At 51.9% G+C, this 15,797-nt stretch overlaps 3 protein-coding genes across 4 annotated transcripts in view; all 3 read right to left on the bottom strand.

Moving 5' to 3' along the window:
- The window catches only part of unc93b1 (unc-93 homolog B1, TLR signaling regulator), a gene marked incomplete at its 3' end in the record, with an annotated part of 4,183 nt that extends 2,817 nt beyond the window's left edge, over positions 1-1,366 (bottom strand). Inside the window, exons 1-3 of the mRNA XM_084454689.1 lie at positions 1,235-1,366; positions 772-891; positions 242-383 (exon numbers count right to left, since the gene is read on the bottom strand). Coding sequence (XP_084310815.1) covers positions 242-383; positions 772-891; positions 1,235-1,237 — 265 coding nt within the window. The 5' untranslated portion in view covers positions 1,238-1,366. The remainder of the gene's footprint in view (positions 1-241; positions 384-771; positions 892-1,234) is intronic.
- An 869-nt stretch (positions 1,367-2,235) lies between these two features.
- timm10 (translocase of inner mitochondrial membrane 10 homolog (yeast)) lies at positions 2,236-5,037 on the bottom strand (the record flags this gene model as incomplete). Its single annotated transcript, XM_084454573.1, has 2 exons — positions 4,867-5,037; positions 2,236-2,431 (listed from the first exon to the last, which is right to left on the bottom strand). The coding sequence occupies exons 1-2, from the start codon at positions 4,935-4,937 to the stop codon at positions 2,236-2,238; spliced, it is 267 nt and encodes an 88-aa protein (XP_084310699.1). The 5' UTR covers positions 4,938-5,037.
- An 8,880-nt stretch (positions 5,038-13,917) lies between these two features.
- ctnnd1 (catenin (cadherin-associated protein), delta 1) overlaps positions 13,918-15,797 on the bottom strand; it is a gene marked incomplete at its 5' end in the record, with an annotated part of 19,379 nt that continues 17,499 nt past the window's right edge. For both annotated transcript variants that reach the window (XM_084454566.1, XM_084454567.1), the window contains one exon: positions 13,918-15,797. This exon is cut by the window's right edge and continues 704 nt beyond it.

The following is a 15,797-nucleotide window of genomic DNA, read 5'->3' as shown; positions in this document are numbered from 1 at the left end:
CACACACATACACGCACACACGCGCACACACACACGCACACACACAGACGCACACACAGACGCACACACACATGCATGCACACTCACAATGAATCAGAGCATCGCATACATAAACACACACCCACGTACGCATGCACGCACGCACGCACGCACGCACGCACGCACGCACGCACACACACACACACACACACTACACACACATAGACAACACACACACACACACACGCACACACACACGTACCCATGTAAACGCTGTAGATGATCATTCCTCCCACGCTGGCCCCCAGAACGTTCTTGATCACACCCAGTCTCTTCCTCCTGTAGTACTTCCTCTCCTCCTCTTCCTCATCATACTCCGCCTGGGGCCCCAGAAACTCCTCCACCTGAGAGAGAGAGAGAGAGAGAGAGAGAGGGAGAGAGAGAGAGAAAGAGGGAGGGAGAGAGAGAGGGAGAGAAAGAGGGAGAGAGAGAGAGAGAAAGAGAGAGAGAAAGAGGGAGGGAGAGAGAGAGAAAGAGGGAGAGAGAGAGAGAGAGAGAGAGAGAGAAAGAGGGAGAGAGAGAAAGAGGGAGAGAGAGAAAAAAGAGGGAGAAAGAGAAAGAGGGAGAGAGAAAGACAGAGAGCGAGGGAGAGAGAGAGAGAGAGAGAGAGAGAGAGAGAGAAGGTACACAAGGATACCTATGAAGTGAAGGTCCTAAAGAAAGTACTTATCATATATAACTCAAAAGTGTACAGCTTTCCGCAATTTATTATTTAGAAATAGTCATATTCACATGTCCTTGAATGTTCCCTTCTGGACCGATTGGCAGTTCAACCAGGTCGTCAGCAGGGGGCGCGCCCGGCTGCCTGGCCTCCGCGTACACGTTATCTTCTGCGTTGGCTGCTGCCATCTGCTGGACAATATGTGTATGGCCCACAGTATTTTATATTTAGCTGTGGTCAATTTTCACTGCACTTATTCAATGAATAGTGCTCAGACATTACAAGTCATAGCCATCTGCATTCCCTTATTGCTATCAGTAGCCTACAGAGTCATTTCCAATCATCATCAACACGATCTACTTCCATTTAAAATAACTAGAATTGATCATACTAAACAAAATCGTATTGCACAGGAATCGGAGAATGGAACAACAGCGACGACAAATCAAAATCATAATTAAACGACTTGTTTTAAGTTGTCTTTTATTTAACGCTTCACATAATTACCCAGTATGGGAAAGATACGCCGCTTACCATATCCCTGGTACTGGTCACACAGATCCAGAAAATGGTCGCATACAACACAGAAATGTGTTTTACACTATGCGCACTTCTGAGATTTAACCTACTGTACAGGCGTCCGATGATACACTTCTCCTTTCTAGTGTGAAGGTGCAGACTTAAATATAAACTTTCACGGAGAAAACGAAACTTATACTTCTCACTTCCTAGTTTACGCCGACCAGTGTTGGTCTTAAAGACACATTGCATATTTTTGGAATGGACTGTAGCCGAGCTACTGCACGTGAGGGGTGCAGTTCAAACACAGTCAACCATTCAAACTGATGGGCGAGAATACAAGTCCTCATGACGGGGATCAGCGAGAGAGAGAGAGAGAAAAAAAGGTTTAACAAATGAGTATTTTATTTTGGATGACAAATGTAAAACAGTGTTAACCACAACTGTCATGTAAAGAAAGACTTTGTACAAACATGTAGTTTCAACAAAATGTAAATAAAAGCCAAACAGAACAGATATATAGAACGATCTTGACAGACATGATCTCTTTCCAAAAACACCAGAGCACAACAAAGGTTATAGTCCATTGGACTATAACTGACTCAAAACAAAACAGAACCAAGCCCTGATTGGTGCAATTGTGAATCCATCATCACTTGGACATGGCCACGGAAGCCAAAGGCCCCATCAAGAGCTTGTGTTGTTGATGACACCTTGTGTCAAGTGCCAAAAGAGCACATCATTGTAAAGAGCAAACTATGCGTAGTGTCTCTCTATGGTATAACAAGGAACTATCTTGGCTCGAACCACAAGTACAACCAGCTTTTTTTACACAGACATAAATAAATTCTACTGTACCCCCCCCCCCCCCCCCACCACCACATCATCCTGCACCATCGCTTCCCAGCCCATACAAACTGGAAAAAACTCAAGATCTTATCATGGACGGCCACTATAATGCACCCCCCTACCCCCCACACACACACATCAGCCCCCTCCATTAGTCTCCCCCCCCTCTATCCGCTCCCGACCGCAGCCTTCCTCATCATGTCCTCGTCCTGCACGGACAGCTCGGTGAGCTTGCGGCCCAGCCTCTCGTGCAGGTCCAGGTACTTGGCCACGCAGCGGTCCAGACACACCGCCTCCCCCTTCGACAGCTCCGCCTCCTTATAGTGGGGGGGGACGCACTTCCGGTGGCACGCGTTGGTCATCCTGGGGAGAAATAAGGAGAAATCAAGCCCCCAGGATTCGAAATCTAAAGTGAAGGCCTAATGAACCGCGCCATCTTGGCTAGATTTGTAGTCATTTGGCTATTTCCGGTGACTTTTGTACTTGCGCAGTTGTACTTTTCTGTCCTACGCGCGTCCACGAAAAAGTTCACCTTTATGTGAAATGTAGACGCGCGTTCCCGGGTCTCTTGGCTCTCCCCGCTTTGATTTAGCAATGAAAACCGGCTTGCATATTAACCTGTTTTTGTCAAATATATCCATTGGAGAAATTATTTTTTCATCCAGGCATCTTAGTTTTAACAGGTTAAATATAACGGAACATGTTTTGTTTGCTAGTAGATGGTATTCATTCCGTTCGCGATAACGTTACTGCAGCCAGGCTGAATTCCTCCAGGGAGCCAGTGACCGGCGAGTTGAAGAGCTTCACTCCCCGCCAGCAGGAGCTTTGGCCGCTGCTACCGCATCTCGGATAACCCGCTGAGTTCCTGGCTGCTATTTCACATTCGCCCTTGATCAATCCCAATACCGATCCATGGTAATAATGAATCAATCGTTCAGATCAGATGGGCAGTGCTGCATGCATGTTACAACATCATTGTTAGCTTTATTAACATAACCATAGCCTACATTTATCTCTCTAACGTTAGGCTATCCATCTTACACCAGTCGGCCATTCGATAGCTAGAAGCGGTGCCAACGTTGACTGAAAACACCCAAACTCAGTGTATCGTTTCATCTTCATGCTACACATCAACTCCTTTCCATTGTATGTGAATAAATTACTGTTATTCTAAAAATATCCCATTTCTGTCCATTCCTGGAAAAGGCTAATAATTGCTGTCAAATGATCACTCCAGTTTATCACCGTATCCCACTACCATTTCAACTATGCACAAGAGGTTGTCTTGTGGTCATTTTCATTAAAAAATGATTAGCCTGATCAGTTTGTTGTATGTATTAAGCCCTTTTTGAGCAGTGTGCTTTGACTACTCTCCTTTTTTGTGGTCATTTTCATTAACACATTTGATTAAACATCCGCACTGGCCTATGAACGGCTAAAGATTCCCCAGGCAGAGCTGGTTGATGCTGCTAGGGAAAGGGATGTCTGGGGCTCCCTGCTGGACCTGCTGCCTCCGCGACCCGACCCCGGATAAGCGGATGACGATGGATGGTATTAAAAGACTTAGCCGGGACCCCGTTGATGTTAGAATTAATAGGCTACCTTTATTTGTGGTACTTGAACTTGTGTCTGCGTTTCTGGCTTGCCATCATGGATGTATTGTTCATAGGCTATGTTTATCGGATGAGATGCAGTTGTCCGGGCAGGTCAGCTAATGTGATTTACGAATGGAAATACATGCTTGGGAATATTTAGACATTTCAAACTTCCTCTGTTAAGGTGGTGCTGGGGACAGCGCAGACGGCCTGCATGGCAGTAAATTATCAAAAATTAGGCAAAATCTATCTATGAAAATAACCTCAGATTGAAACATATTTTGTGGTGAATGAGGCGATATAGGCTTAATGTGTATTTATACGGAGATAAGATTCGATTGATCAAGGGCGAATGTGAAATAGCAGCCACGAACTCAGCGGGTTATCCGAGATGCGGTAGCCGCGGCCAAAGCTCCTGCTGGCGGGGAGTGAAGCTCTTCAACTCGCCGGTCACTGGCTCCCTGGAGGAATTTAGCCTGGCTGCAAGAACGTTATCGCGAACGGAATGAATACCATCTACTAGCAAACAAAACATGTTCAGTTATAATTAACCTGTTAAAACTAAGATGCCAGGATCAAAAAATAATTTCTCCAATGGATATATTTGACAAAAACAGGTTAATATGCAAGCCGGTTTTCATTGCTAAATCAAAGCGGGGAGAGCCGAGAGAGCCGGGAACGTGCGTCTACATTTCACATAAAGGTGAACTTTTTCGTGGACGCGCGTCGGACAGAAAAGCACAACTGCGCAAGTACAAAAGTCACCGGAAATAGTCAAATGACTACAAATTTGCCAAGATGGCGCGGTTCAATAGGGCTTCATTGTTGTTAGCGGTCAGTGAATGGAGTGGCTGTATCCAGTTCTATTAATACATCCATGGGAGAAATAAACCTGCAGGTTCAGACGCAGTTGAGAGGTGATCATGTAACATACAGACCCAACATGGTAGAGGAATAAGTCCCGTCACCGCTCCTAGCTCTCGGGAGTCAGGTTTTCTCATTTAATTGTAAGAGCGATCATATTGCTCTTTCAGAATAAGTATACTGCAGCTAGCTGTTAATACCACTGAACACGTGAGTGAGGCTGGTGTCATGGGGAGAAGTCACTCGAATGTTGGTTTAAATCTAATAAGCTGTCTAGAAATAAGAAGCTAGGAGACCGCTAGCTAGCCAGCTAGCCTGTTAGCTAACCGGCAGGATTACCTATTGTACATATCGGCCATCATTTCGACTTCCAGCTCCGCCGCCAGCTGCTGCGCCTTCATGGGGTCCATGTCTGCTTCACGACCGCTCTGGACCCGACCTCCCCCGAAACCTGACCGTCCCAGTTGCACCGAACAGGTCTAGCACCAGCGCCCGGTGCCTCTTCAGTAACCTTCAGGTTCGGAGGAAGGAACACGTGTGTTCCCCTCCGGTCAGGAAAGAAGAGCACCTACTTCCGGTGTCAATAAAGTTGAGTTCAAAGGCATGCCAGAACCCAGGATGCATTAAAAAAAAATCCACCCTTCTTTCAATATTGGACTTTTATCTCTTTGAACAGAAAATAAGGTATATTAAAGAGGCACACTCTTGAAGGGAGGAGTAAAGGATGTGATTCAGAAATCAACCTCCCTCTTATATCCGTTTTTTCAAGCTACATAAATGATTCACTTCAATCAAACTAAATCTATGAGGTCAACTGAGAAAGTCCTTTTATCATAAAAAATAAGGCCTCACAGACAGGCTAACATGAAATATGTAACATCTCGAAAAAGGGTGAACAGTGAACTTAGATACATAGGAGAGGAAAAAACATTATTCAGTGCTTTTTATCTGGCTGAATGACTAATGAACAATGTAAGCACCTGATATGTAACAGAAAATGTAGCCATTATCAAAAATGTAGTCTGTAACATGAGGGATGGCACGTTTTCAAAAGGGGTACTTAGTCCGTAAAATCTCTGGTGACGTCTATCTCCTCTTCATCCTCAGTGGTGAGTTCCGGAATGCTAAGCCCCGCCCCGCACCCTATCGGAGAGCACTCAAGAATGTCCACCTCCACTTCCTCCTCAGAACTTCCTGTTGACCCCACGGTGACCCCGCATATATTCTGGTCCGACTGTATGCAAGCTATGAGAAGAACAGGGACAAATCATACAACTCTGTACATTTTTCTATACAACTCTCTTAATTAAGTGATGCACGTTCATGTATCTACATTTCAATTTTGTCAAAATATTAACGGAATGGAGAATTTACCTGCTGTATCGGGGCGTACGGTCGGACACACTTTCTGGACTTGGTCCATCTCCAAACGGATGTCCTCTTGACCCACGTGTATCTCCTCCACCTCGTCCTCCTCGCTCACTTCCTCCACTGCAGCGCAACCGAGCATCTGGAAAACCCCGTCCACCACCTCCACCTCCACCTCCGTGTCCTCGCCGCTGACGTCCAAGTCCACGCTGCTCGTCTCCTGTCGTTCCATCACACTTCCCTTTTCCTGCGCGCATTCTACGGTCTCCGACGCGTCGGTCGCGGTCTCTCCATCCTCATCCCTTTCGTTCTCCTGTGCTCCCAGCATCACGTCGTTGTTGTGATCTTGGCGTTCGGCGTCCTCACTGTACCCGACATCTTGTTCCTCAGGCAGTTTGCTTAACTGAGCTGCTGGGAGGACCTCATTGTGGTTTTCATCAGTTGGATTCATGGTGGGTGAGCTGTCGAGGGACTGTGAAGCGCGTTGCTGCGTCCCCTGTGTGGACTCTGTACCGGCGCTGTCCGTCTCGTCCGCTTCCGGTGATCCTCCTCCTACACTCGCGACGTCTGTTCCGTTTGCTCGTGTCTTCTCCTTGCTCTCGTCCAACTTCCTGGTCCGATTTTTCAGGACGTCCTGGAATCTCTTCAGGGTCACCGTGGGGGCTGCCCGTTTGGTGGGGGACACATTGTCCTCTGCCGCCGGGGTCCCCCTCACTTCCTCTCCCTCCTCCCGAGCTCCAACAGGCCCCTCCGGGCCCCAGGTGTGCAGCTGCCGACCGCGGGGCCGGGGTTCTGGGCTAGTTCCGCTTCTAGAACATTCCCCCTGCTCGCCGGGGGACGGGGCGGTCGCGCACCGGCTGGGTTTCTCGGCGAACCCTTTAGGCGAGGAGGACGAGAACTTCCTCTCTGCGTCCCGGGCTGCGCTCCCGTTCGCTCCCGCGCCTCTCACCCTCTTCCTGTGTTTTTGGCCGGGTAGGCGCGGCCTCCCTCTTCCCCTGCGCTTGCCACCTTCCCCGCCACGGACGCCGGCCGCGGGAACCGAGCAGGCTGGCGGCGGCGCTTCTAGGTCTCCGGGCCGGATCTTCCGAGGCCTACCACGCCCCCGTTTGGGGGGGGTCTCCGCCTCGCCCGTCCCCCCCATCGAGATTTGGAGGGTGGCGTGTTTGGCCTCCGGGCTCGTGTCGCTCGTGTCCTTCCTTTGAGGTTCTCCCGGGGAACCTTGGTCAAGGTCTACCGAGGAACTCCTTGTTCTACGCCGGGCGGTCGATGTTCCCCCCGCGTCCGACATCCCGGTTCGGGGCGTCGTCCCCGCAGCCTCCGGCGCCCCTGCGCCTCTCTCCTCTCTCCCCTGCGCGTCTCCCTCCGCCGGGACGCCACCGCCGGACGGTCCGGAGTGGACGCTGGCGTTTAAAAGGCTCCGCGTCCCGCGGGCAAGTCTCTCGCCGACGGGATGACGTTTAAGGCGGAAGCCGCCGGCCGCCTCGCCGACCCCCCTCCTCTTCTTCACCCCGCGCTCCGGGGACCGCGGGTCGTCCGCTTTCCTCTTCGGCCTCTTCGGCCTGTCCCGCTCTCCGTCTCTCTGGCTCCTCCCCCTCCGCTCGTCGTCCTCGTCGTCCCCCGTCTCTCGCTTCTCCGCGCGGGGTTCTCTTGCCGCCGCCCGTCTCTTCCTCTTCGCCCCGCGCCCCGGCGACCCTCGCCCCGCCGGTCGCCGCCCCCTCTTCCGTTTCCACCCGTCTCCCTCGCTCCTCCCGTCGCCGGCCTCTCGCTTCTCGGGGCGGCGTTCCGGCGCCGCCGCCGCCGTCTTCCTCTCTTCCTCCCTCTTGCCGCCCGGCCCGCCGCTCGTCGCCCCGTCTACGCCCTCCGTCTTTACGGGGTAGTCGTGGTGCGGCGGCACCGGCGGGCGGGCCTCGGTCGGGCGGGCCATGGAGAAAAGCGGGTATTGCAGTTCCCTGGGAGTCCGGGAGAACCAGGACGGCCACGCCGGCAGGGAGGACAGAGGGGGCGTGGGGACTTGGGGCGTTGCGGGGCGGCGGTTCGCCGGAGACGCGGAGGGTTCTGGACCTATGGGAGAGATGCACCTTGGCTGGCGTAGCTCCGCCCAGCCGGGCAGGACGCCGGGGCGAGAGGGACGGGGCTCGCTTCTTTGCGGCGGTGGCGGAGGAGGAGGGACCTCCGGGGAACGCGCTTCTTTGCAGGCCGGACGGTGGAGCTCCTGGACGCAGGCAGCCCCGGAGGACTGGCCGAGCTGGGGGTCGGGGTCGGGATCGGGGACAGGTTTGGGGTCAAGGTCGGGGTTGTTGTCAAGGTCAGGATTGGGATCGGGTTTGGGGTCAGGGTCGGGTACGGGGCCCGGGTTCGGGGGGTGACAGCAGGGGTGGTAATTGGAGGCGGGCTGGGGCGAAGGGGACTCAGAGAGATGGGGCGGAGAGGTGAGGGTCTCGGGCTCCGGGAGCCGGAGGGGGTCCGGCGGAGCGGGACGAGGCGCGTGAGCTGGAGGGCGAGGCAGACGCGGGAGTGCCTCTGGGAAACGCAGTTCTTTGTCGCAGGCCGGACGGCGGACTTCCTGGACCCAGGCGGCTGCGGACGGGATGACGGCGGGAGGGACCGGACCGGCTTCGGTCGGACTGTGCCGCACGCCGTTCTGACTGCCGTCGTTACCCGTTTCCGCGGGGGACGGACTACGAGCGCGCTCTCCCGCCGACTGTGGAACCTTGACGGACGGCAGATCTCCCCCGTCTCCCCAAGACGCCGCCGGGCGCTGAGACGCTTCTCCCTGGGGGGTGTGGCCGGGCGCGGTGGCGGGGTGGCCCGGCGCGCCTCCGCACCTCCTGGCCTCGTTCTGGCACTCGGGCGAACCCGGGACGACGGCGGCGGCAGCGTCGCGGGACGCCCGGTGGCGTTCGGCCCGGTTAGGGTCACCGCAGTGGGGCCAGCTAGGCTCGGCGTTGGGGTCGGGGTGTTGGTGAGGGGTGGAATGGGGGGTGGGGTGAGGGGGGGACAGGAGGGGAGGGTGGGGCTCCGGGGGAAGGGCGGGGCTGGCAGAGGGAAGGAGGGTGCTGGTGCCACACTGGGAGCAGGTGATGGAGGGGAAGGCTGGAGAAGGAGGGAGGGAGGGAAGGAGGGAGGGAGGGAGGGGAGAAAGGAAGGAGAAGGGGTGATAAAGGTGGTAGAAATGTGTCACTGATCATTTATAGCTCTCTCTGACTTCTTACAGCTGGGGGAGGGACTGCCGTCAACTATTTTGATCCTTGACGAATCTGTTAATTATTTCCCAGATGAAATGATGAATCAGATAAATACATTTTAATATAAGTGTATATATGCTCCAAACAAGGCAATTTCCTAGCCCACTCCTCACATACGGTGTCACTTCAACCTAGTCCTATAGTCCCATTTCCTATTTTCTGTGTAACAATTAATTTTACATAATTTACAACTATACGATGTTGGAGTGAAGTGTGAGGAAGTGCTCTATGGCGTTTGGGGCATCATGTTGCCTTTTCAACGTAGTGAGGAATGAACTAAACGTCACTCTTCAGGTGCAAAGACAAGAGAAAATTCACTACAACAACACCAGACTAAACACACAACGTTACCAGTTTCCGCCACCGACACGCCGTCGCCTCCCTTCGCACATCCGCGGGAGCAGGCGTGGCACGCAGACCCGGCGGCGCCGTGCGTCTGGCGGCGCCCGGCGTGGTGGCGGTCCGGGTGGGCGCCGTGGTGGTGCTGGTGGTAGACCCCCTCCAGGACCATAGGGGGCAGTATGTTCAGCCCCCTCATGATGTCCTCCAGCAGCTTCTCGATCTGCTCGTCCGACTCGTCCCCCGGGGGCGGCGGCGGCAGGGCGAGCTGGGGGTCGTCGGGGTCGGGGGGGGGGGGGAAGGGGTCGTAGTTGGAGGCGGGCCGAGGCAGAGGGGAGTCTGAGAGGTCGGACGGAGAGGTGAGGGCCACCGGGTCCAGGAGCCGGAAGGGGTACGCTGGCGTGGGGGGCGGGTCATTGGGGGGCGGGTCATGGGCCCGTGGGCTTGGTAGACGCAGGAGTGCTGCACTGTCCTGGGAAGAGGGAGGGGGGGGCGAGAGAGAGATCATACTGACACTGTTACTGTACATTTTTGTTGAAGATGACATCTTCAAAACTTCAATCCTCCCCGGTCCGTAGGCTGCCTGTTCTCGCCGCCTACCTGGTCGAGGGCCGCCGTGACGGGCCGTCGGCGCGGACTGTCCTGGTCGCTGACCACGTGCCACGCGTCCCTCCCGGGACCCCCTCTCCTCAGCTTCATGCTGATGGACGTCTGGGTCCCCGTGGCCCCCGTCTGCTGCACTCTGATCAGGCTCTTCCTCCCCGCCGCTCCTGGTCATCATCACCATCATCACCATCAGCATCGTCATCATCATCATCACCACCATCATCCTCATCATCACCATCATCGTCACCACCATCATCCTCATCAATCAATCAATCAATCAATCAATCAATAATTCATTATCCTTATCACCATTACCACAAACAGAAATACCATTGTGGTCGTCACCCGCCACCATTATCATTATAAATCAATCGTCATCATTACCACTGATCAAAACAATAGAATTGTAATTGTATGTAATTCCCAGATGCTTTAAGCAATTGACACGTCCTGTTATAAGGGAGTAACTCACCGTCTCTACTCGCTGACTCCTCCTCTTTCACTCCTCCTCCGGTCGTCTGGGGGGGGTCAGGCTGTTCCGTTCTCTTTTCCTCCGTCTCCATCCCCCTCTCCGGCTCGGGCTCTTCCGAGGATTCTGGGTAGGCCCCGTCTTCCCGAGCCGTGGGGCGTCCTGAGTCCTCGCTCAGGGCGTCGGGGGCGGAAGGCAGAGGGGCGGCGTCATCCGCGGCCACGCCCACCGGCTCGGAGTTCCCCACAGGGGTGCGGGGTGCGGCGGCGGCGGTTCCAACGGGGCCGGCCGCTTGGCTTCTGGGTAAGGGGGGCCCGGCGGGGGCGGCGTTCTGGGGACTCAGAGTCGGGGGGTTCTGGGGACTCAGAGTCGGGGGGATCTCGTCGTCACCGTACGGAGTTAGGGACGGGGGCGGGGTTTCCGCAGCGGGGGCGGGGAGAGCGGCGAGGGGAGGGGCCGTCTGGGTACCGGCGTCCACCAGCGTCCTGGCCTCCTCGCCCGTCCTCCTCGGCGCCCCGGCGTCTCTCGTCCCCCTGTCCCCCGCTTCCGTCTGCATCCCCGCCTCGTTGACCCGCCTCCGGCACGCCTCTCCCTCCCTCTCTCCCTCCCTCTCTCCCTCCCTCCCCCTCTCCCTCCATCCCTCCACCAGACGGCCGATCCCCAGACGGCAGGCCGCGGCCGTCACCTCCTCCAGCTCCCTCTTTCCCTGGAGAGACAGACGAGCAGATTAACACACAGACGGGTAAATAGACAGACACACAGATTAACACACAGATTAACACACACACAGATTAACAGACAGATTAACACACAGACAGACAGACACAGATTAACACACAGATTAACACACAGACAGACAAGACACACAGATTAACACACAGATTAACACAGACAGACACACAGATTAACACACACACAGACAGACAGACAGACAGACAGACAGACACAGATTAACAGACAGGCAGACAGACACACAGATTTAACAGACAGACACACAGATTAACAGACAGACACAGATTAACAGACAGACAGACACACATATTAACAGACAGACACAGATTAACAGACAGACAGACAATGTATTTCATAATTTCAAAACACAATTTCAAGCAACAAGGGGATTCCAGCGTGCATCAGTTCAGGCAGGCCGCCCGGTGCCTCTCAGGAGTAGTATCCTCCTGAGACCATCCCGATCTCGCCTGCTCACACTCCGTTTCTCTCGCCAATCAGTCCGGGTATCACATCAGAAAACGGTCGCGACGATCTGCGTTCTATGAGGAAATAGGAGCGGCTACGCTGGGCGGGGTTACTGGAGGTGTGACCACTGAGAGGGGCGGTTCCGCGTGGTTCATCCAATCACCTGCCCTTTTGACAGTGTCTGACTTTTTCCAAACAGTTTCCAACGGAGAGTTCCCAGATGGTTATGTGAAGCACACCATCTGGCGCGTTAAATCTATCTCGGGAGCGGGATGTAGCAGCAAAACAGAGAAGTATTCACGGGCGCACACAAACAGTTTAGCCTTTTTTGTTGTTGTTGTGGTGCACGCTAACGTTTCAATGTACATTTTCACCAGAGTCCACAGATAGATCACACAAGGATGGCGTTGAGAAACAGTAAAGGGTCCAACCTCTCCCTCCAGGTGTCCGGAGTACAGCAGGCTGACCAGCTTGAGCAGGGTCTGGTCGCCCACATCCTGGACCCGGAGGGGCCGGCAGCGCCTCTGCCCAGCGGGGGGCGAGGGCGCGGCAGACAGCGCCTGGGACAGGGAGGGGCTGAGCGCCGCCAGCACGCAGCTGTGGGCGGGGACTGAGATTCCTGAGGTGAGAGAGAGAGAGAGACGGAGGGAGGGAGGGGGTTGGAGTAAAACGATGCATGTCTCTAGGAGGGCTAGTTCAAATGTACCACGCTCACAGTCACAACGGCGGAGCATCAGAAAGACATTCGAGTCGGCCGGTTTCAGTAATGGTTAGCATATCGCAACAACATCCATCAGAAGCAACTAAGGGCTTCAAAATTCACACAACCCATCTTCAACGATGTATTTTAACTTTTAGAACAAAACATACTTTATTCTTGCAGTCTCTGTTACACACAGACTTTATTTTCGGCATTTTTCGCAAATCCGATTCATTTTTCCCATAGGGATTTTGGACTACACCCCACAATGATGTAAAATGCATTTTTGTCAGTCTAAGTTAGACCTCCCCACTCTCCTTAAAATGCTGCCTGTAGGCAGCTACCCAGAGAGTAAAACGGTGCAAGTCTTGGGAGAACTGTAGTTCGAATGTACCACTCTTACACCTTTATCCATCCTTCCCACTAGCACCATCACCCTCCCGTCCTGGTCTCACCCTCAGTCTGCAGCAGGGTGTCACAGAAGAGGCTGCTGTGCTGCTGTCTCTGCAGCTCTCTCAGGAGCCTCAGCTCGTAGCCTGGAAGACGGTACCTCCACATCCTCACATCAGCCCTGGAGAGAGAGAGGGAGGGAGGGAGAGAGAGAGAGAGGGAGGGAGAGAGAGAGGGAGGGAGAGAGAGAGGGATGGAGGGAGAGAGAGAGAGGGAGAGAGAGAGAGAGAGAGAGAGAGAGAGAGAGAGAGAGGGAGAGAGAGAGAGAGAGAGAGAGGGAGGGAGAGAGCGAGGGAGGGATGAGAGGGGGCGCTAGAGTGTGAGGAGCTAGGATGTATGGGTACTTTTGATAGTTTATGGAAATGTTCTGTGGTATCGGTGTTGGTGAAGAAAACATCCACATGCTTGTTAGCAACTGTAGCTAGTTTGTGAACCGTCTTGGCTAGCAGTAGCATCGTCGTGAGGAAACAAGCTAGCACTGTTTGCCAGTTAGCAGTCTCACCCCCAGTACAGGCTGGTCTCATATGTAGTCGTGCTCATCTCGTAGACACCGCTGCTGTGTAATTCTGCACGCTTACCTTTCAGAACCAGAGCAGGATTTGGGCCAGACACCTTTCCTTCGAACACATTCGAATGATAAAATCCCGAAAAAGTAAAAGAATTTGGGCTAAAATAATTTTAGACTGACGTCCCTGAAATGTTTTGCGTCAAAATCGCGAAGGGTCTGTGAATGCAAGCTAAACTTCGCTCTCTCCTTCCTTCAACTTGTGGCTTGTCAACAAACACACGTGCAGCGGTGCATGAGTATAACGCGCTTGGTCAACTCGAACTGTAGGGGGCGCCAGATTGCAAAAACAGAATCAGAATTATTTGCCAGGTATGTATGATGAAACGATACATTCGAGTTGTTCCCGGGAAATAATTTTAGGGCACACACAATATAGTCAGTCTGAATGAAAATCATTTTTTTTCTTATTTATTAAAAACAGTATTGCTAGTTACATATTCCATTCATGAGAGAAATGTGCAACTTTAAGAGTCAAAGTCAGAATCACTCCAGAATCACATTTTTGAATTAGTGTTCCAATAACAGATGGCAGACAGTCTGAGACTCTTGCTTTTTTTTGCTCGTTTTGTTTTTAATTAAAAGATATAAACAGTAAATGTTCTCAATCAAAAAATAAAACTGATTGCATATGTGTTCACCCATACCCAGAACAATTAAACCCAAATCATAATAAAAAATACATAAAACCATCAAAATTAACAAATATTCTCTCGTATAATATAGTTAAATGTGCTTTTATTTATTTATTTATTTTACCTTTATAACTAGAATCAAAATCTGGTCTTTGCCTCCAAGGTTTGACATTTGACAAATATTCAAAATTTAACTGCTGGTCCTCCCCAAACTCCTAGTCAATCCCACAATCCCCTTGTACACATTCCACATTATTTCCTGTATCTGTTGTAGAAAGGAGAAATCTAGAAAATGTTCTAGTACCCTTCTGGAAGGCAACTTTCGTTTTACATTTTGCGAAGTCTTTGATAATTTGTAGTGTTGGATTGGTGTAAAAAAAGAAGGAAAAGGAATTCAAAATCAAAGGGAAGAGCAAAACCAAAATACCCCCCAGTGCTTTTTTAATGATCCACTCAAAATATCTACATCTTGCTCAGCATTGGTAATAGTATGCAGTCTATGGAACAGGACTGTACTTTAGGAACGCAGGAAACATCTCCCAGCTACTGAACAGTGCAGAGTTCCCTCAGTAGCTCTCTACCACTGATTCCGTTGGCTGACCAGACCGTCGTTGGACTACAAGGCCTCTGGGAAAACAGCCCTGCAGTCCTGATCAACCTCTAGCCTTGACAGGTAAAGCATGGGTCATATTCATAGCAGAGACGTGACAGTGTCGGGACAAGAGGGAATTAAATAGGACTCGATCAGTTCTGGATTTTATAGCCATACAGTCCATTGTCCATCATTAAATAAGGCCGAATAATTAGTTCTAAATCTATTTTGGTAGCTAATGATGTTTGGGGAGTGTCACTGCTACTGATCACAGCCAATTGGTTGGACAGGCTAGACTCATTCTCCCTAGACACACCCCTCTGCCAGTTAGACCAATCAACGAGCCAGGCACTCGGAGACAGACATTGTGTTAGGCAGTCTCATATTTACACATTCAAATTCTCATATATATATTTATATATATATGAGAGAGATACATTTGCAGATAGAAAAAATGCACTCACTTATCAACAATCAAAAGTGTGGTTTCTCCCAAAGCGTCACAAGAATCACAGGAGTTGGTTGAGATGGGCGTGTATTGAACAGAGCAGAAGTGCCTCCCTATTATCGGTATTTTCTGCTCTCTCTCTTGCTTAAATGTGACTTTCCCTTTTGTGACCCAATGTCTGACCACAAAGTAAAAGTGGCCATAAAGCCAAACACCCATGATCCACCCTCCCTGCTCCTCACTGACCAATGGCACGTCACCGCGAGTATGAGATCACTTCCCCTCACGAGACAGCGGCACGGGCCGAGTTCAGAGTCTGTTCCCATGGCAACCACGGCAGGGTATGCCAAAAGCAGGAGGATGCGTCCCGAGGGTAATGGGGTTTAGAATGAGCCGCACCGCTCCGTCGTCTCCCTCCACCTCGCACAACAAAGTAGGATTAATCAAGAGCAAGCATAGTCAATTCAGTACAACTGTTGCATGAGAACGCAAGGAAGGTCTTAGGAAATACTCAGTATAAAGTTTCAGCAATAGTGGTGTCATATTTGGCACGTATACATGACTGTAGTAGATGAACCCATACGTGGGGAATCACAGGACAATGTAGAAGCTCACACATTATCACATCAACATTGTTTCACTGTCGAAGGAAAAAA

This window comes from Borostomias antarcticus (assembly GCF_949987555.1).
Source record: "Borostomias antarcticus genome assembly, chromosome: 20".
Classification (NCBI taxonomy): domain Eukaryota; kingdom Metazoa; phylum Chordata; class Actinopteri; order Stomiiformes; family Stomiidae; genus Borostomias; species Borostomias antarcticus.
Note: the sequence above shows the minus strand (reverse complement) of the source record. Positions and strands in the feature narration are given on the sequence as shown.